Below are 14,858 nucleotides of genomic sequence, written 5' to 3'. Positions count from 1 at the left end.
TGTTCTCTCCTCATAAGTAGTCTTTATTCTATCAGTAGCTGCGTTTCCATGTGCAAAATGTCCTTGATCAGATCAAAGATCCGATTAGAATAGAACTGTGCACATGGACCCTGAAGAACTTCATCAGTAACAAACGTTTCCATGAGCCACACGGTTGATCAGAATAAATCATGTTGACATGCGCAGAACTGTCTAAAATACCGGAAATAGTCGTAGAAGAAGAAATAATGAGTTCTGTTGTAGACAAACAAAGATCATGTATAGAGCGAGATGATACTCAGAACATGCTTTCATTGTTATCAATCATGTTTTTAAGAGCCTGTTCGCTCATAATTTTCTAAATCCATGCGGGAAATGTGAATATTGCCAGCACCTAAATATGTGGGGAAGATCAGCCTTTGTTCTGTCTGGATGTGATTGGAAATAGGATTTTCTGTGATTTTTTACACAGTTTCTTAGGACTGTTCGGTGCGCGGAGCGGCATTTCTGCATTCAAAAGCCGCCTCCACCGCTCATATCGTCCTGACGCCGCTTGGAGAGACAGTTCTCCCGGGAGACACGGTTCTCCAGAATCCAGCGGGTCTCTCGCGCTGATCAGCCAGACGGACTGCGGTCCGAAGCTCACAACAAAACACAGCACACCCACCCACCCACGCACGCGTGCATGCGTGTGCTCACACATGAAAGCTGTGAATCGGCTTTTCTACTCAAAGAAAAGAGTTCGCTCGCGGAGAGCAGCTGATCGGTTCTGTTGGTGCTCCAAAAACTGCTAGACCCTCTATGAATGAGGTAAAATCCAGAGCAGTAATGAGACACGATCAGAATGTCTGTTTACATGGACCACGATCGGATCAACCATCTGTATAACCCACCTGTCTTGATTCGAAAGAAATTTGGATCAGAAAGTGTCTGATTGGGCCAGAGTATTACGAACGGTGTGTTCACATGACGCATTTCTGTTCTGATCAGGCGTTTATTCCGATTACTTGGGGCCACGTAAACGTAGCTACTGTCAGCAATAAAGTTTCCACAGCAACTCTACAAGCATCATCTGTACAATGCATTACAATGCAGTACTACTGACGCAGCAGAGCCCTCTAACAAGGATGGAATCAGTGTGGAAAAGGTTTTGAATACTGACCTAAAAACAGAACGCCAATGATCCAAAGAACAACAGCTTCAAAGCTTCCAGACACTTACAGTGTGAGAATGTGGCTCTGAATCCCGCTCCGCTGTCTGATGAATCAGACACAAACTTGACCCACAGGATGTGACCGCTCACAGACGTGTAGTTGGAGGGCAGCGAACTTCCACAGAAGCGACCGACTAAAGCCCCAGTGGAGTTTCCTTCTCTGATTTCCAGGTAGTCATTATCACAGCTGGAGTCTCCTTGGAGATTAAATGTTCTGAGTAAAGAAGCAAAGATTATTAACTCCATTAAATAAAAACAAAGGCAAAGTGTCAATGCACATACACACATACACTGCACATTTGAAAATAACCCCAGATAAAAACCTCAACAACAACCTTACGTAGGGATACATATAAGCAAAAATATAATTTTACTATCATATAAAAACTGTTTAACATGAAACCCCCAAATAGTACCAATAAAATGTAAATATATATAGTATATATATTTATATATTAACAAGAAAAAAGAACAAAGCATTACAAGCATGCAATGGAGCTTGTGTTCAATAGTTCTCCAGGTTTTACTGAGGTAGCCAACATAAACGCTAAAGAATTAGAAAAAAAGGTCCTCTTGACCACCTCCAGCACCCTGCTGGAAAAAATGCCAAAAATCTTTACAGAGAAAAACTGTAAAATCATGAGCCTGCAACCAAAAAAAAAAATGAGTTTAATAAACCGGTAACTTCCACCCTTCCGCTCTCTTTGGGGTCCAGTTGACTCCAACCACATATTGATATGTGATTTCTTCCATGACAAAGGTGGACAGGATTTTATGTCTGTCATGGACATTAGTGAAACTCAAAAATCAAAGATAAAAAAACATTCAGCGCACTGTCTTGGGGGTCCAGATGACCCCACTTTTAATGTAAACAAACTAAGGAGAGCGGAAGGGTTACAGTCATCAATGCTTAAAACCTTTGTTTTTATGGTAATGATGTTCCTACAGTAAAATTATACCATTTTAAACCAAAAAAAAAAGAGTAAAATATTATAATAGAAATTATTTTAACCTGATATGATTAAAAAGTACTGGATGTTTTATGGTAAAATTCAAGCAACCTCAGCTGCCAGCTTACTAGTGTGAAAATTAATGCATGTCTTTGCTAAGTTTTCAGTGTTACACTGTACTTTTCAAGAGTTAATACATTGCTATTAACAATAATAATTAAATTAAATGCATTCACACTCTTGTGATTCTGTTTCTCTTTAAATATTCTTTACGTTTTCTTCCGTACGTTTTTTGACACGTAAAAACTCAAGCACACTTTATGCAATTTACGCAATATTGGTATCAAAACGTTCAGCACGTTAAGGACATTACTGCTTGTACTTTTGGGTTTTTTGCAAATTTTATGATTTCTGCGATATTGCACAATTTATGCGAATTTTTAGCCCTATGTTAAGTCAATGGGAAAATGTTTCAAATTGTTATAAACCTTTTTTCACTTATGCAACTTATGCAATATTGGTATCAAAATGTTCCGCAATTTTAGGACTTTCATGCTTGTACCTTTGACTTTCGCAAATTTTATGATTTTTACGCAAATTATGCAAATTACTAGCGTCATTGAAAATGAATGGGATTTTTTCAAATCCTTTTAAAAGGTTATGCACTTACAACTTATGCAATAGTGGTATCAAAACCTTCAGCTCGTTATGCACTTTCATGCTTGTACTTTTGGTTTTCGCAGATTGCTAATTTACTAGCCTCTTTGAAAATAAATGGGGATTTTTCAAATTCTTAAACTTTATGCACTTCTGCAAATTATGCAATGTTGGCATCAAAACCTTCAACATGTTCAGGAGATTTATGGATTTACTTGAGATGTTTACGCATTTTACGCAATTTTAGATTTCACGCAATCTCTGCGATTTTTCTTCAAATTCTGCAATTTTCATAATTTATGCACATTAAAGCATTCAGCATGTTCAGGAAAGTCATGCTTGTACATTTGGCAATGTTAACTTTCACGCATTTTTGAAAAATGGACGTAGCTTTTTACGACTTTTTGTAATTTCTGAGATTTTTTTGCGCATTTTAAATAGGGGTATCAAACCATTCACGATGTTAAGGAAATTAATACTAATGAGGTTTCTTGTGGCTATTTTTGAGTTTAGCCAACATTTGAGCAATATGCTAACATTGTAGCATAACTTCGCATAAATTAAGGGTTTTTGGGGCTAATTATGGATCAAACTAACATTTTAGCTGCGTAGTAGCTTTTTTTGCTAATTTGCCATCTACTGAGGTTATTAAGGCTAATTATGAGTTAAGCTAACATATTAGCAACCTGTTAGCTTTTCTGGCCAACATTTTTTACTGTAATGTTTAAAGTAACACCTTATTTTACAGTGAAATTCTGGCAACTACAGCTGCCAGTTTTGTACTGTAAAATTTACAATATTTAAAGTATTTTTTACAATGCATCCTGAGGTGCATGTAGCGATGTGGAATTAATCTGAGAAAATGCTGAAAAAAATCTCAGTTCAAACTACACAGCGAGACTGAGAATAACCCACATAAATGAGAGCTGCACACGGTTTCCTGGGGAGCTCCTGATGGTCCACACACATTCCAGGTTGGGTGGATAAGCATCTGGATAGTTGGGACTGTTAAAGGCACCGCTCTGCATCACCATATCGCCCCCACAACCTGGGCAGTACAGGTGGGAAGAAGAATGCTTTAAAAATCCTGGCATGCTAGTGTGTCTGAATCAGTTAATGACTCCCAAGTGAGCAAATGCATGAGTGTAGTGTGACACTGTACTAGAGGTGGAGGCTGAGTACACAGCTCTGAATCCTTTTCTAGAGACGGAGTGATCAGTGATGAAGTTCACCACCAGTGCACTGCTGAAGGAAGTCACAGGGTGAGGTACCTCAGAACCACAGAAACGAGCTGCAAAACATTGACGGGGATGATCATGACATCAGTTTATAATCTACTAAAGATTAATCAGGAATCTGCTGGATTTGATTTGAATTGAATAAATGCACAATTAGTCTAACAAAGCAAAAATATCTACCAATAGAGGGTGCCTGGTAGTTGTCTCCATCAAGAATCTCCACAGCATCATGTGAACAGTTGGAACTGGTGGCCTCCAGCTCGAAGTCAGTGAAGGATAGGGTGACATGGTTGACTGTGCAGAAAACACACACCACCCCGAGAGTGTCATCAAACTTCACAAACAGAAAGAAGCAGAATGTGGTTTCAGGTTACTCACATGGTTCTTGGGCCTTGATGAACCAGCTGCAGTTCTGATTTGGTGGGTATGGTGCTGGGTACCGCGGCGATGCAATGGCTCCACCAACATCATCCGTTACGATGGTTGCACCACATGCTGTGAAGAATTTGAGCTGCACAGTCAGCATGAGGCGGTTAGCTGATCTGGGTGCAGAGAACTGCATGATGCCGACATTCTCACATTTACTGCAACACACCTGTGTGGTTTATTAGCGATGCACTTCTTTAACAAGGTTCAGTCTGATTTTATAGATTTGAAGCCTCTATTTTAGTACTATGGAGAACAGCTGTGGTAAAGAATACACAGTCTTGTTTTAACATGTTCATCTTCTCATCATTTACTGAAGTGAACACATCACATCACTGTACAGACCGCTTCACCCACATTCAAGCAGCATAAAGGAAACAGATGACTCACCCTCAGAAAATCTGGCACTGAAACCACGATGATCACGACTTGAATCCGACCTAAAGCGAACATAGATGGTGTTCTGGGTGGAGGTGATGGAGGTAGGCAAGCTGGAACCACAGATGAGTGCAAGCCGGGGGGAGGAAATGCTTGGACCATCATGAATCTGCAGAAGAATACATGGTGTTCTGTTATTTTAGTCTTACATGTATTCACACTGCCATCAAGTGGACTTTCCCAAAACTTGAAAACACAACCATGTGACTGAAAATCTCAACACTCATTGGTCAGTCATTGTGAGGGCGGGGCAAAGCATCTGGAGGCAGAAATTATGGAAGTCCTGTTCTTTGCAATCCTTGTTGAGATCATTTACTTATTCAAACTTTATATTTCACTGATCAGTTTTGAGCGTCTGTAACAACGTCAGGTTGAACACTTTTTACTGCTTTGGTGCGGTGGAGACATGCTGAAAGACGGTTACTGAGAAGACACCTGTGAAGGTACGATGATAAATGTTTATGACATGAAGATTGTCAGGTAAACGGTGAGAATCAATCATATTAAAAGCTGCTTTAATGAGCCTGAATTCATCTGATCACATTTTAATCAGTCGCTGTGTCTCATTGTTGTGGTGTTGTGACATTGTTTTTAAGAGAATTCTGTTAAGAAACTATAAGGTAGCTTTTAGGATGACGTCACAGCAGCGCCGGGGCGTGCCGTGTAATGAGACACAGAAAAACGAGCAATAAGCGTTTTATCTGTTGAAATAAACATTCTAACAAGCCAGCAGTTGGATCAATTATTTCCTTTAACAATACGACAATCAATGCTTTATGTTTATGCACGGCTCACCGCTCGCTTCATTTCTGCATTGTTTATATCAGGTGACCACCAGCTACAGTGGATTGTATTCAGACGGAGTGATCTCAGAGCAGACCAGAGCTCAGTCTGATTGGAATCAAACCTCAAAGATGGGTAAGACCAGGAACCAGGAACCGTCTGGTTGTTTTCAAACTGAGAATTTGTTCCAGATTATCGAGGGAAACAAACTCTGGTTCAGAGTTTGGACCAATGGTGTACCAATGGACGGACAGGTAAGGAATACTACACCTCACCTGTGTTGCTGTTGTTTATTTGGACGAGGAAGTCAGTTCTAAATATTTTAAATTGGTTGAGTTTAGATTGTGTTTGTCAGATGGACTGTACAAAGATACTCATTGAAATGCAAGTCCAGTCGTAACAATGACCCATTAAAACCAAGTATGACTTAAAACTTTTTGGTATTTATTTGAACATCCAAAAGCATTAGAACTTTGAGATCTTTATATAAACTTGGCTCACTGGTTGTCTGGAACTTGTCTCACGCCGTTTCTTTCCTTGGTTTACTGTAATGTAAGTCTTTTAGATTGGAATGTATTCTGTTTCCATTTAAAATGCTTTCGAGTGATTTTTAAATGAAAAATGTAAACTCTCTTGTCTTCCGGTATCTATGCTTGAATCCAGCGCCTGTCGCAGAACCGCAGCAGGAGCAGCTCTGGCCATAGCTCCTGTGGAATGGTTAAGCTTCACAAAGCATTTCTAATTCACTCCTGAAGGGAAACTCATTTTTGTTGCTTTTGTCTGTGATATGTTTAAATACTCACAATCTAAAGTCACAGACAAACAAAAATGGAAATGAAGATTGAGATTAGAGTTGACAGAAGCATGTTGCTCACAGGTGCTGCCTCAGATTTTTTTTAGTTTCCACTTCTGTCAACAGGACTATACGTCTTTGATATGATCACTTTGTAGACAGATGTAACTGATCCATAATGTCCAACCACTGATCAACTTATCCTCTCACAGCCACATAATCCCAGGTGCAGTTGGCATGGAATTCAATATCCAGGTCAGTGAAGTTCAGGAACACGCGGTGGTTGGGGTCCACACTGATGACCCAAGAACAGTCTACGTTGGTGGGATAACTGTTGGGGTACAAAGGAGAATGGATCTCCCCTGACGGAGCTGTGATCGGACCTCCACAGCCTGCAGGAAAGATCATAACATTACATGTGTAGGTCAGAAACATTGTGAACATTTCAACTGTTTCAGATTGAGGCTGTGAGCGTTCCATTCTAAACCATCATTCAAAGATAAAATGAAAACTGTTGAGTTTGTTAGCATAGAAACAAGTGTTTGATCAAAATAAAAAATACACAGGGTTTTTCCAAAGGACCCTGGTTCCATGCTAAACGTACAAAGTGTCACTTGGGTTAGCCAAATCCAGCACGCATTCTGATGGGTTCTGACAGCAAACAGATGAATGCTACATGTCTGATCAGATAGGCCCTGTGACACTTCAATAGCGGCTAAATGTTTGGAGAGCCGGTCATCAAACCAGATGCAAAACCAACAAATGCTTGACCCGTATCAGTATGAAAATCCAGAGTAGACAGTTTCTGTAGTGCTTCGTAGCCTTTTGGAGCACCCTTAAAACAAAAATACTCAAACAAGGATGCTCTCTGTCAATTTTATTTCAGCTTTCAATAGAAACCGGCGGATTAAACTTTAACACAGAATCCATGAGATTAGACTGAAAATGTAATTATATATTTTACTAACTTTATAAAGAGTAACACAGTATTAAAGAGTTGAAATGCACATTTCTCCAACTCTTTCCCAGAACTTCCTGACACTCCTCCTGCCCTCCTCAGACTCTGACTCTATTGTTACATTGGCAGAACCACAACATGCACTACATTAGTGACAGTCTGGATCACTATTCACTTACACTTTTTCTGTACGTAGCTTTTAGTCGTTTTTTTAATGTCATTCTGCTTTTTACTGCAATAACAATTTGTGTACATATATTTATGTTGTAATACTTCTTTTTTTTTCTTCTCTTAACTAAATTGAGTTTTGATTTATTTGATGTAGGTTCCATCCTCACCCCTCGTATGTGTAAAATTGTACTTGGCTGCTTTTAATCGTGATTATAACTGAGCTCTCTCACCTCCCTGGACTTCAGCCCAGCTTGCGTTGAATCCTCGACCGCTGACATAGGCATCAGACTTGAAGCGCACAGTCAGGAGGTTTCCAGTGCTGGACACCTGCATGGGGCTGGATGTGGTGGTGCAAAGCTTGGCCAGCTGGGGAGCAGACAGGTCTGGACCTCCATATACCTGTGAGTGTAGCCAAATGCTTAAACCTTAGGTTGAGTTCCTGATGCTGCTAGTGTTATTTTCAAATGTCAGCTTGTTGATATTTCAGCTCTTTGTAAACCGAACAGAAAGAGGGGTTTGTATATTCAGAAGGTAGAATGTGTGAGCTGAACAGGGACGTGCAGTCAGGACTGACAGGTGAGCCAATGCCTCGCCTGTCATCATCGTTTTCCTGCTTATCCAATGATCTGTGCTGAACATGCAATTTCTCTTTGATTGAAATAACTGATCATTTTGTTTATTTCCTGTTCAATGACAGCATAGGCTGTTGGTGAAGCCTCAGATGAGATGGTGCATAACTGTGCAAACTGGCTGGAATGTGTGCATTTAGCTCACTCAGTGTGTGGTATTAACATAATACTTATTTAAAATGTTTAATACTTTGTTGACATTTTTATTTCATGTCCTCATTTTCCATTTAATAGGTAATCTATTTCACATTTGTCTATCGTTTAGTTAGAGTTAGGATCTGACAAAGCTGAGAAAAGTTTGTTCTGTCTCACCATGTTCTTCCATTTGTGCAATGGGACATGCTGTGGTTTGTGGAGGCAGATCTTACTTCCAAAACGTCATAGTTGCAGTCCGGGTGGAACTCCACATCAAACTCATGAATGGTGAGGGTGATGCTGCTGCCAGCTGAGGTGGTGATGTACCAAATACACTCTCTGTTCTCAGGATACTTATTTGGGTAGCCTGGGCTGGAGAAGGAGCCACTGGGACCAGCCAGCTCTTCACCACATCCTAGGAAGTACACAACCAACTATTTAAAATCCATGGAATATAAACTGAACCTGAAACCTTCTGTTTTTACATTTTTAATGGTTCCTAACTGGAAATAAAAAGCTCAAAGAAAGTATTGTGTCTTCCAAGTCTTTCTATATTGTTTTCTACAAAATGCATCTCTAACCGTTCTGGTACCACATCATCTGAAATCCAGACATGAAGATAGAAGAATCTGTCCTGAACACCACGGTGAGGGCGGAGCCTGTGGTGCTGCTGGCAGGAGGAGGAGTTTGCCCACAGTAAGTTCCAATTAAGGGAGCTTGTTCATTTGGTCCATTGTAGAGCTGGGATATTGAAGAAAATAACATTCAACACTTATTGTGGGAGGTTAACATAATGAATATGAACTGCTGAAATAAATGTTAACAGTCAGACCCAGGTAAATTCAGACTTTAACTGACTCTTAATTAACTGACAGTTAAGTTCAACATGTTACAGAACAGATCATGTAACATCATTCCATTATTACTTTTTTAATGGTTTTATTCTTTTTAGTTTTGAAAAAAAATCTAAAATGTTTTTTCTTCATTATATAATAGATTCCATTTCTTTCTTCTCTGACTTTTTACAAACAAACTTTCCAGACCTCCCATAGGGCAGCACAGAAATCTCACAATAACAGAAAATTTAGAAACTATATGTTAAAATGTGAGCCTAAAACATGCCGTCTTGATGTCCTCAGTCAGGATCCAGAATGGAGAAGTCTTTACCTTGATGTAGTCATAGCTACAGGAGGTGAAGGAGGCCTCTAAGTCAAAGGTGATGAAGGTGTAGTTGATTGTGTTTCCACTGCTGGCTTGGATGGTCCAGCTGCACATGGCATTGGCTGGATAACTGTTAGGAAAGTTGGGTGACTCAACCATTCCCCTGTGTCGCCCTGAGATGAGAATGCCCTGACACCCTAAAGTACAGAATCACACACAAAGAAACTCAAATTCTTCGATTCAAACTAATGCACTTCTTACGCAGTTTTTTGCCCAACTTTCACAGCATTAAATACATTGAGTGTCTTGTGATTGGTACATGGTAAGCAGCTGGTTGGAGCAAATGCCATCCATCTATCCATTCGTCCATCCATCCATCCATCCATCCATCCATCCATCTTCCTCTGCTTCATCCGGGACCGGGTCGTGGGGGCAGCAGTCTAAGCAAAGATGCCCAGACTTCCCTCTCCCCGGCCACTTCCTCCAGCTCCTCTCAGGCCAGCCGAGAGACGTAGTCTCTCCAGCGTGTCCTGGGTCTTCCCCGGGGCCTCCGCCCAGTGGGACATGCCCGGAACACCTCTCTAGGGAGGCGTCTAAGAGGCCACCTAAACTGGCTCCTCTGGATGTGGAGGAGAACCGGCTCTACTCCGAGCTCTCTAAAGGTGACCGAGATTCTCACCCGATCTCTAAGGGAGCGCCCAGCCACCCTCCAGAGAAAACTCATTTCAGCCACTTAGTCAGGATGACGTTCTTTCGGTCACGACCTAGAGCTCTTCCCTCACTTTTGAACAAGACCCCAAGACATTTAAACTCCTCCAACTGAGGCTGGAACACTCCAAGCACTGGAGAGGTTGGAGTGGTTTGTCCTCTCTCAGTGAGGGCAAACTACCTTTCTCTGGTCGAGCAAATGTGTTTTTTTATCCTTTGAAAGTGTTGACACCACATGCCCATTGTTACAAAACATTAATACATCAAAAAGACCATCTAGCTCTGAGAAGATGAAGCTTAATTAGATAACAGAGTAGGCTTTTGAAAGTGGAGTTCTCCTGATACATTGGCACTCAAAAATCAAGACTTTCCTCTTTACTTATCATGGCTGATAACTGATAACCAGTGATTGTGCTGTTTAGTTGCGCCTCAGAGCTACTGGCTATCTGACCTTCATTTAGTTTGCTCTTAGTCTTCTTTTGGATTTAATCCAATGTCACAGGTCAATTTCTTTGGTTGTTCTCTTCAAAAATCAGTCTTCCAATCTTAAAAATGTAGCTATGTAGGGAGGTATCTAAGACCTAATGTCAGGGAGCTGTATTTTTATGCGGCTGCCTTGTTCAAGGTTCCTCTTGCAGTCCCTCTTGAAATATTTCATGTGTTATCGTGTACCTCTATAATCTCATGATTCAGAACCGCTGTGTGTGTTTTCTTACGGGACATGTATGATGCCAGGAAGCCTCCGGTGTTCACACTGCTGTCTGTTCTCAGCTTGATATACAGTTGGTGACTGGAGGAGTTGATGGAGCTGGGCAGCTCTGCACCACAAAGCTTGGCCAGAAGTGGAGCGCTGCTGCTGTCTCCATCATGCACCTGAAAGCAGACATCCAAGTGAGGTAACGTTCTCTATGTTTCACCTAAAATTAATGTTGACTTCATGCTTTATATCCTTGAATGTACTTTGATCCAAAGCTGGCTACCTGAACCAGCAGGTTTTTATGTTGTCTAAATGTAAAAAAATAAACTAAAAGATTAATGTAAAATAAAATAAAACGCGAATCTGACTTTGCTTGTAATTACAAATACTTGGATTCCATTTACTGAAGCAGAAATACATGCGGGATCACTCAGTAATAACTCCATGAGAGAAATTTTATGTCCACCTGGTGGAGGAACAGTGGGCTACTCACAGCTAAATAGTCAAAGGAACAGCCTTGGCTGGACTCTAGATGGAAATCAGAGAAAGTGAGTTCCACTTTGTTCCCCTGGTTGGTCCTAATGTTCCAGTAGCACTCGGCATTGGGGTGGTAAGGCAGAGGGTAATTGGGAGAGGAAAACCCTCCAGTTGCAGTTGTTAATGTCCCTCCACAACCTAAGGAGGAGAAAACCAGCAAACAGAAATCTTTACCAGATAAAAAGAAGTGTAAGGATCTAAAGAGTATTGGTTTGTTTTGACTTTTAAGTATGAAATCACATACATTTTAGACTCATCTGTTTTAAAGGCTTTTATTTTAATAGATTTAGTACACTAACAGTGGAAGTTAGTGCTCCAGTTTTGTCAAGTCACACCATTCATTTGCGTGTGTCACAAGCAGGCAGACAGCTGGTTCCACCTGGAGCAGGTTTATTAGTTCAGACAGGAACTAAGCACAGCTAAAAGTCCACAAAGCTAAATCAGGGTCAGACAGGAAGAGGTCAATCACGAGCATGGGGTCATTCAAGAAGAGACCAGAGTAGTCAGAGTCCAGGTGAGGGTCAGGGCAGGCGGCAGGCAAACAGATGAAGCAGGTTCAGAAACAGAAGATCAGGTCCACATAGAAACCCTCGGTAATGCAGGCAGAGTGACACAAACAATACTTCGCACTGAGCGAGGGTCTGTGTGCTGCTTAAGGACAGGTGAGTTAGAACTCTGGAGACTGCTCCTGCCGGTGACCAGAGGGGGCATCAGAGCTCTGACTCCTGACAGTATGAAGCTGCTGCTTTTCTGTTTAGAGATGTTCTAAAGAGCGGCACTAGTTTAAAAGTAAAAACTAAGCAAGTGGAATACATTAGACCATGGGTCACCAAACTACGGCCTGCGGGCCGCATCCGGCCCTCCTCCACATTTGTCCTGGCTCCCTGAACACTTTCAGACATGCATGAGATATATGTATGTATATATTCTTTTTTTTCTCAGTGTGGCCATGCCATCAAGACCTGCATAGTGTGACTTTTTATTCCATTCTACTGCAGTCTGTGCTCCTATCCGATTATGTGTGGCTTTCTCTGAACTTTGAATGTTTGTGTTTAGACACATCCTGCAATTTTATACTTCTTTAGTTAGCCTACAAACTGACCCCGGCCCTGCATGAGAGAAGAAAACTGCTAAGTGGCCCTCACAAGAAAAAGTTTGGGGATCCCTGCATTAGACAAACTCTGGGGTCAAGTGACTCATTGGTTGGTCAGTTTTTCAGCCTCACAGTTGCTACAGTGCATTCTAAATTATTATGCAAATTGCATTCAAGAGTCAAAAAGATAAAATCCATTTTTTATTCAACTCATGGATGATATTGAGTCTCTGGGCTCTCTGGATCACTGAAATCAATCTCAGACACCTGTGATCAGTAGGTGTGAAGGTGTGAGAATGACCTCTGAAAAGTAGGTGGAGTTTGGGATTGACTTTCTTCTGCGTTCCTAACAGAAGAACCGTGTTTTCTGTAACCAAATCCTCTTCATCATGATGATGCTCCATCTCATGCTGCAGGAATACCTCTGCATCATTAAAGCAGATAAACTGATGGTGTGACCCCCATCCTGACCTCAACCCTATTGAGAACCTTTGGATCATCCTCAAGACAAATCTCTGTGAGGGTGGAGTCAGTTCATCCACCCTGCCCTTTTTCCAGCTCTCATTGAACTGCTTGCTGCTGATTACCTGGACCAGGTGTGTTCATTCAATCCAAATGTGAAGACATCTGACTGAGCTAGGAAGCATCTGGCAGAGCTTGGAGCTCTGGACAAAAGACAGTGTGGTAGCTCTCGCGGACCAGGAATGGGCAGCCCTGATCAGAACGCTACTATGCTCTGCTATGTGAAGCCTGAACGAGACTAGAACTAATAGGAGTGCATACAAGTCAAAAACTGACCGGTTTGAGTTCCATCCCAATGGGCAGTGAATCCAGAACTACTTGTTGTGGCATCAGAGTGGAATCTAACCCATAATCGGTTGCTGTGTGACACCAAAGCTGGAGGTTTCTGATCACCACAGAACTTGCCAATCAGGGGAGATGTCTCATAGCCTCCGTCTCTGCACACAGACAGATGGATTTTGTTATGCCAGCAAGTTTCTTTGTGTAGCAACATGATTGTAGTAAAAATACTTTGGATGAACCCCAATGTCAGCCAAGTGAAAGGAGCTGATGCAGATTCAGGTTCTTTAAAAAGCATGAAAATGCATTTTTTTATAAATAAAAATTGATTTGATTTGATTACAACGAGACGATTTTTTAAATTGTCTCGTATAATCTGCCTACAAACAATTATTTATTGTTAACGGACTGTTAAATCATGATTTAAAGAAACACTTGAACTTGCTGTCTTACCGGATCTCCACAAAGTCAAAGTTGCAGGAAGCAGGGAAGCCCTCTAAGCTGAAGTTGGTGAAGTTCAACAGAATCTGCATGTTGAGCTCAACAATAATCTTGAAGATGCAGTCTCTGTTGTTAGGATAGTAATCAGGGTGGTTGGGGGATGTAAAAAATCCTGTGGGGGAAGTAAAGGTCTCTCCACAATCTAATTAGGAAAGATAAAGACACAGTAGACATATTATCAAATTATGGGTTTCAACAGAAACAAAAACAATCTTGAACTCTCATAAACTACTCACAGGCACTCGGAGAAGACTAGAAAACACAAGGAAAATAAACCTGACATATTGTTTAACACTACAACACTGTATTGTTTCACATTATTGTAAAAATAAACTGGATTCTTTGATATGACGCCATAACACCACGGCTTAGGAGACTATGAATTATGGTAAAGCAGCAGCCGCCATTCGTCTCTTTGCCACAGACCGATGATAGTCCCAGATTCTCTGATTCAGTCTGAATTTTAATTCATTAAACTGAATTCTCTACCATCTTCATGCAAAAACAAATCTTTTTTTAATGTTATTTTTTTACATATTATTATGGCCAGCTGTAAGGATTATATTGTTTACACAGGTGGAAAAAAGTCAGTGCTTTTAAGAGAAAAACCCACATGAGAGAAGTCATCAAACTTTGCACATACCCAGTACTCAGTGCAAAGACTTCTGGGCATAAAATTCATGGTTGTAGCTTTGGCTGGCGTGCTTGTGGCGAGCTCACAAAAGTGGTGTTCATGTTTTGACCAAATACTATGAAAATTGAAGGGATGGATGGATGCCTTTAGAGCTGAATTAAGCGATATAACGGGATATGAACATGTCAGGAATATGGGCGTGTTTAACATATAACCTCCGTTGCTGAGGAAATACAAAGGTTTACTTTGTCAACCTTCTGAAACTCAGGTCGATCTGTTCAGTATCCCTAGGCAATGAAAACATAAAATGGTTGCTATGGAGATAAAACATACAGAAAAGTTGCGGTTTTGAAAAA

At 40.9% G+C, this 14,858-nt stretch overlaps 1 protein-coding gene across 2 annotated transcripts in view; it reads right to left on the bottom strand.

The window, feature by feature from the left end:
* The window catches only part of cubn (cubilin (intrinsic factor-cobalamin receptor)), a 94,714-nt gene that overhangs the window by 41,343 nt on the left and 38,513 nt on the right, over positions 1-14,858 (bottom strand). For both annotated transcript variants that reach the window (XM_024261754.2, XM_036217374.1), the window contains exons 23-37: positions 13,821-14,010; positions 13,365-13,525; positions 11,430-11,611; positions 10,956-11,112; positions 9,538-9,728; positions 8,952-9,111; positions 8,604-8,785; positions 7,837-8,005; positions 6,688-6,869; positions 4,854-5,010; positions 4,416-4,532; positions 4,218-4,331; positions 3,962-4,090; positions 3,715-3,847; positions 1,201-1,406 (exon numbers count right to left, since the gene is read on the bottom strand). In XM_024261754.2, coding sequence (XP_024117522.2) covers positions 1,201-1,406; positions 3,715-3,847; positions 3,962-4,090; positions 4,218-4,331; positions 4,416-4,532; positions 4,854-5,010; positions 6,688-6,869; positions 7,837-8,005; positions 8,604-8,785; positions 8,952-9,111; positions 9,538-9,728; positions 10,956-11,112; positions 11,430-11,611; positions 13,365-13,525; positions 13,821-14,010 — 2,430 coding nt within the window. The remainder of the gene's footprint in view (positions 1-1,200; positions 1,407-3,714; positions 3,848-3,961; positions 4,091-4,217; positions 4,332-4,415; positions 4,533-4,853; positions 5,011-6,687; positions 6,870-7,836; positions 8,006-8,603; positions 8,786-8,951; positions 9,112-9,537; positions 9,729-10,955; positions 11,113-11,429; positions 11,612-13,364; positions 13,526-13,820; positions 14,011-14,858) is intronic.

The sequence above is a fragment of the Oryzias melastigma genome, linkage group LG20 (assembly GCF_002922805.2).
Source record: "Oryzias melastigma strain HK-1 linkage group LG20, ASM292280v2, whole genome shotgun sequence".
NCBI classification, from domain to species: domain Eukaryota; kingdom Metazoa; phylum Chordata; class Actinopteri; order Beloniformes; family Adrianichthyidae; genus Oryzias; species Oryzias melastigma.
The sequence above is the reverse complement of the archived record's forward strand: the minus strand, read 5'-3'. Positions and strand labels throughout refer to the sequence as shown.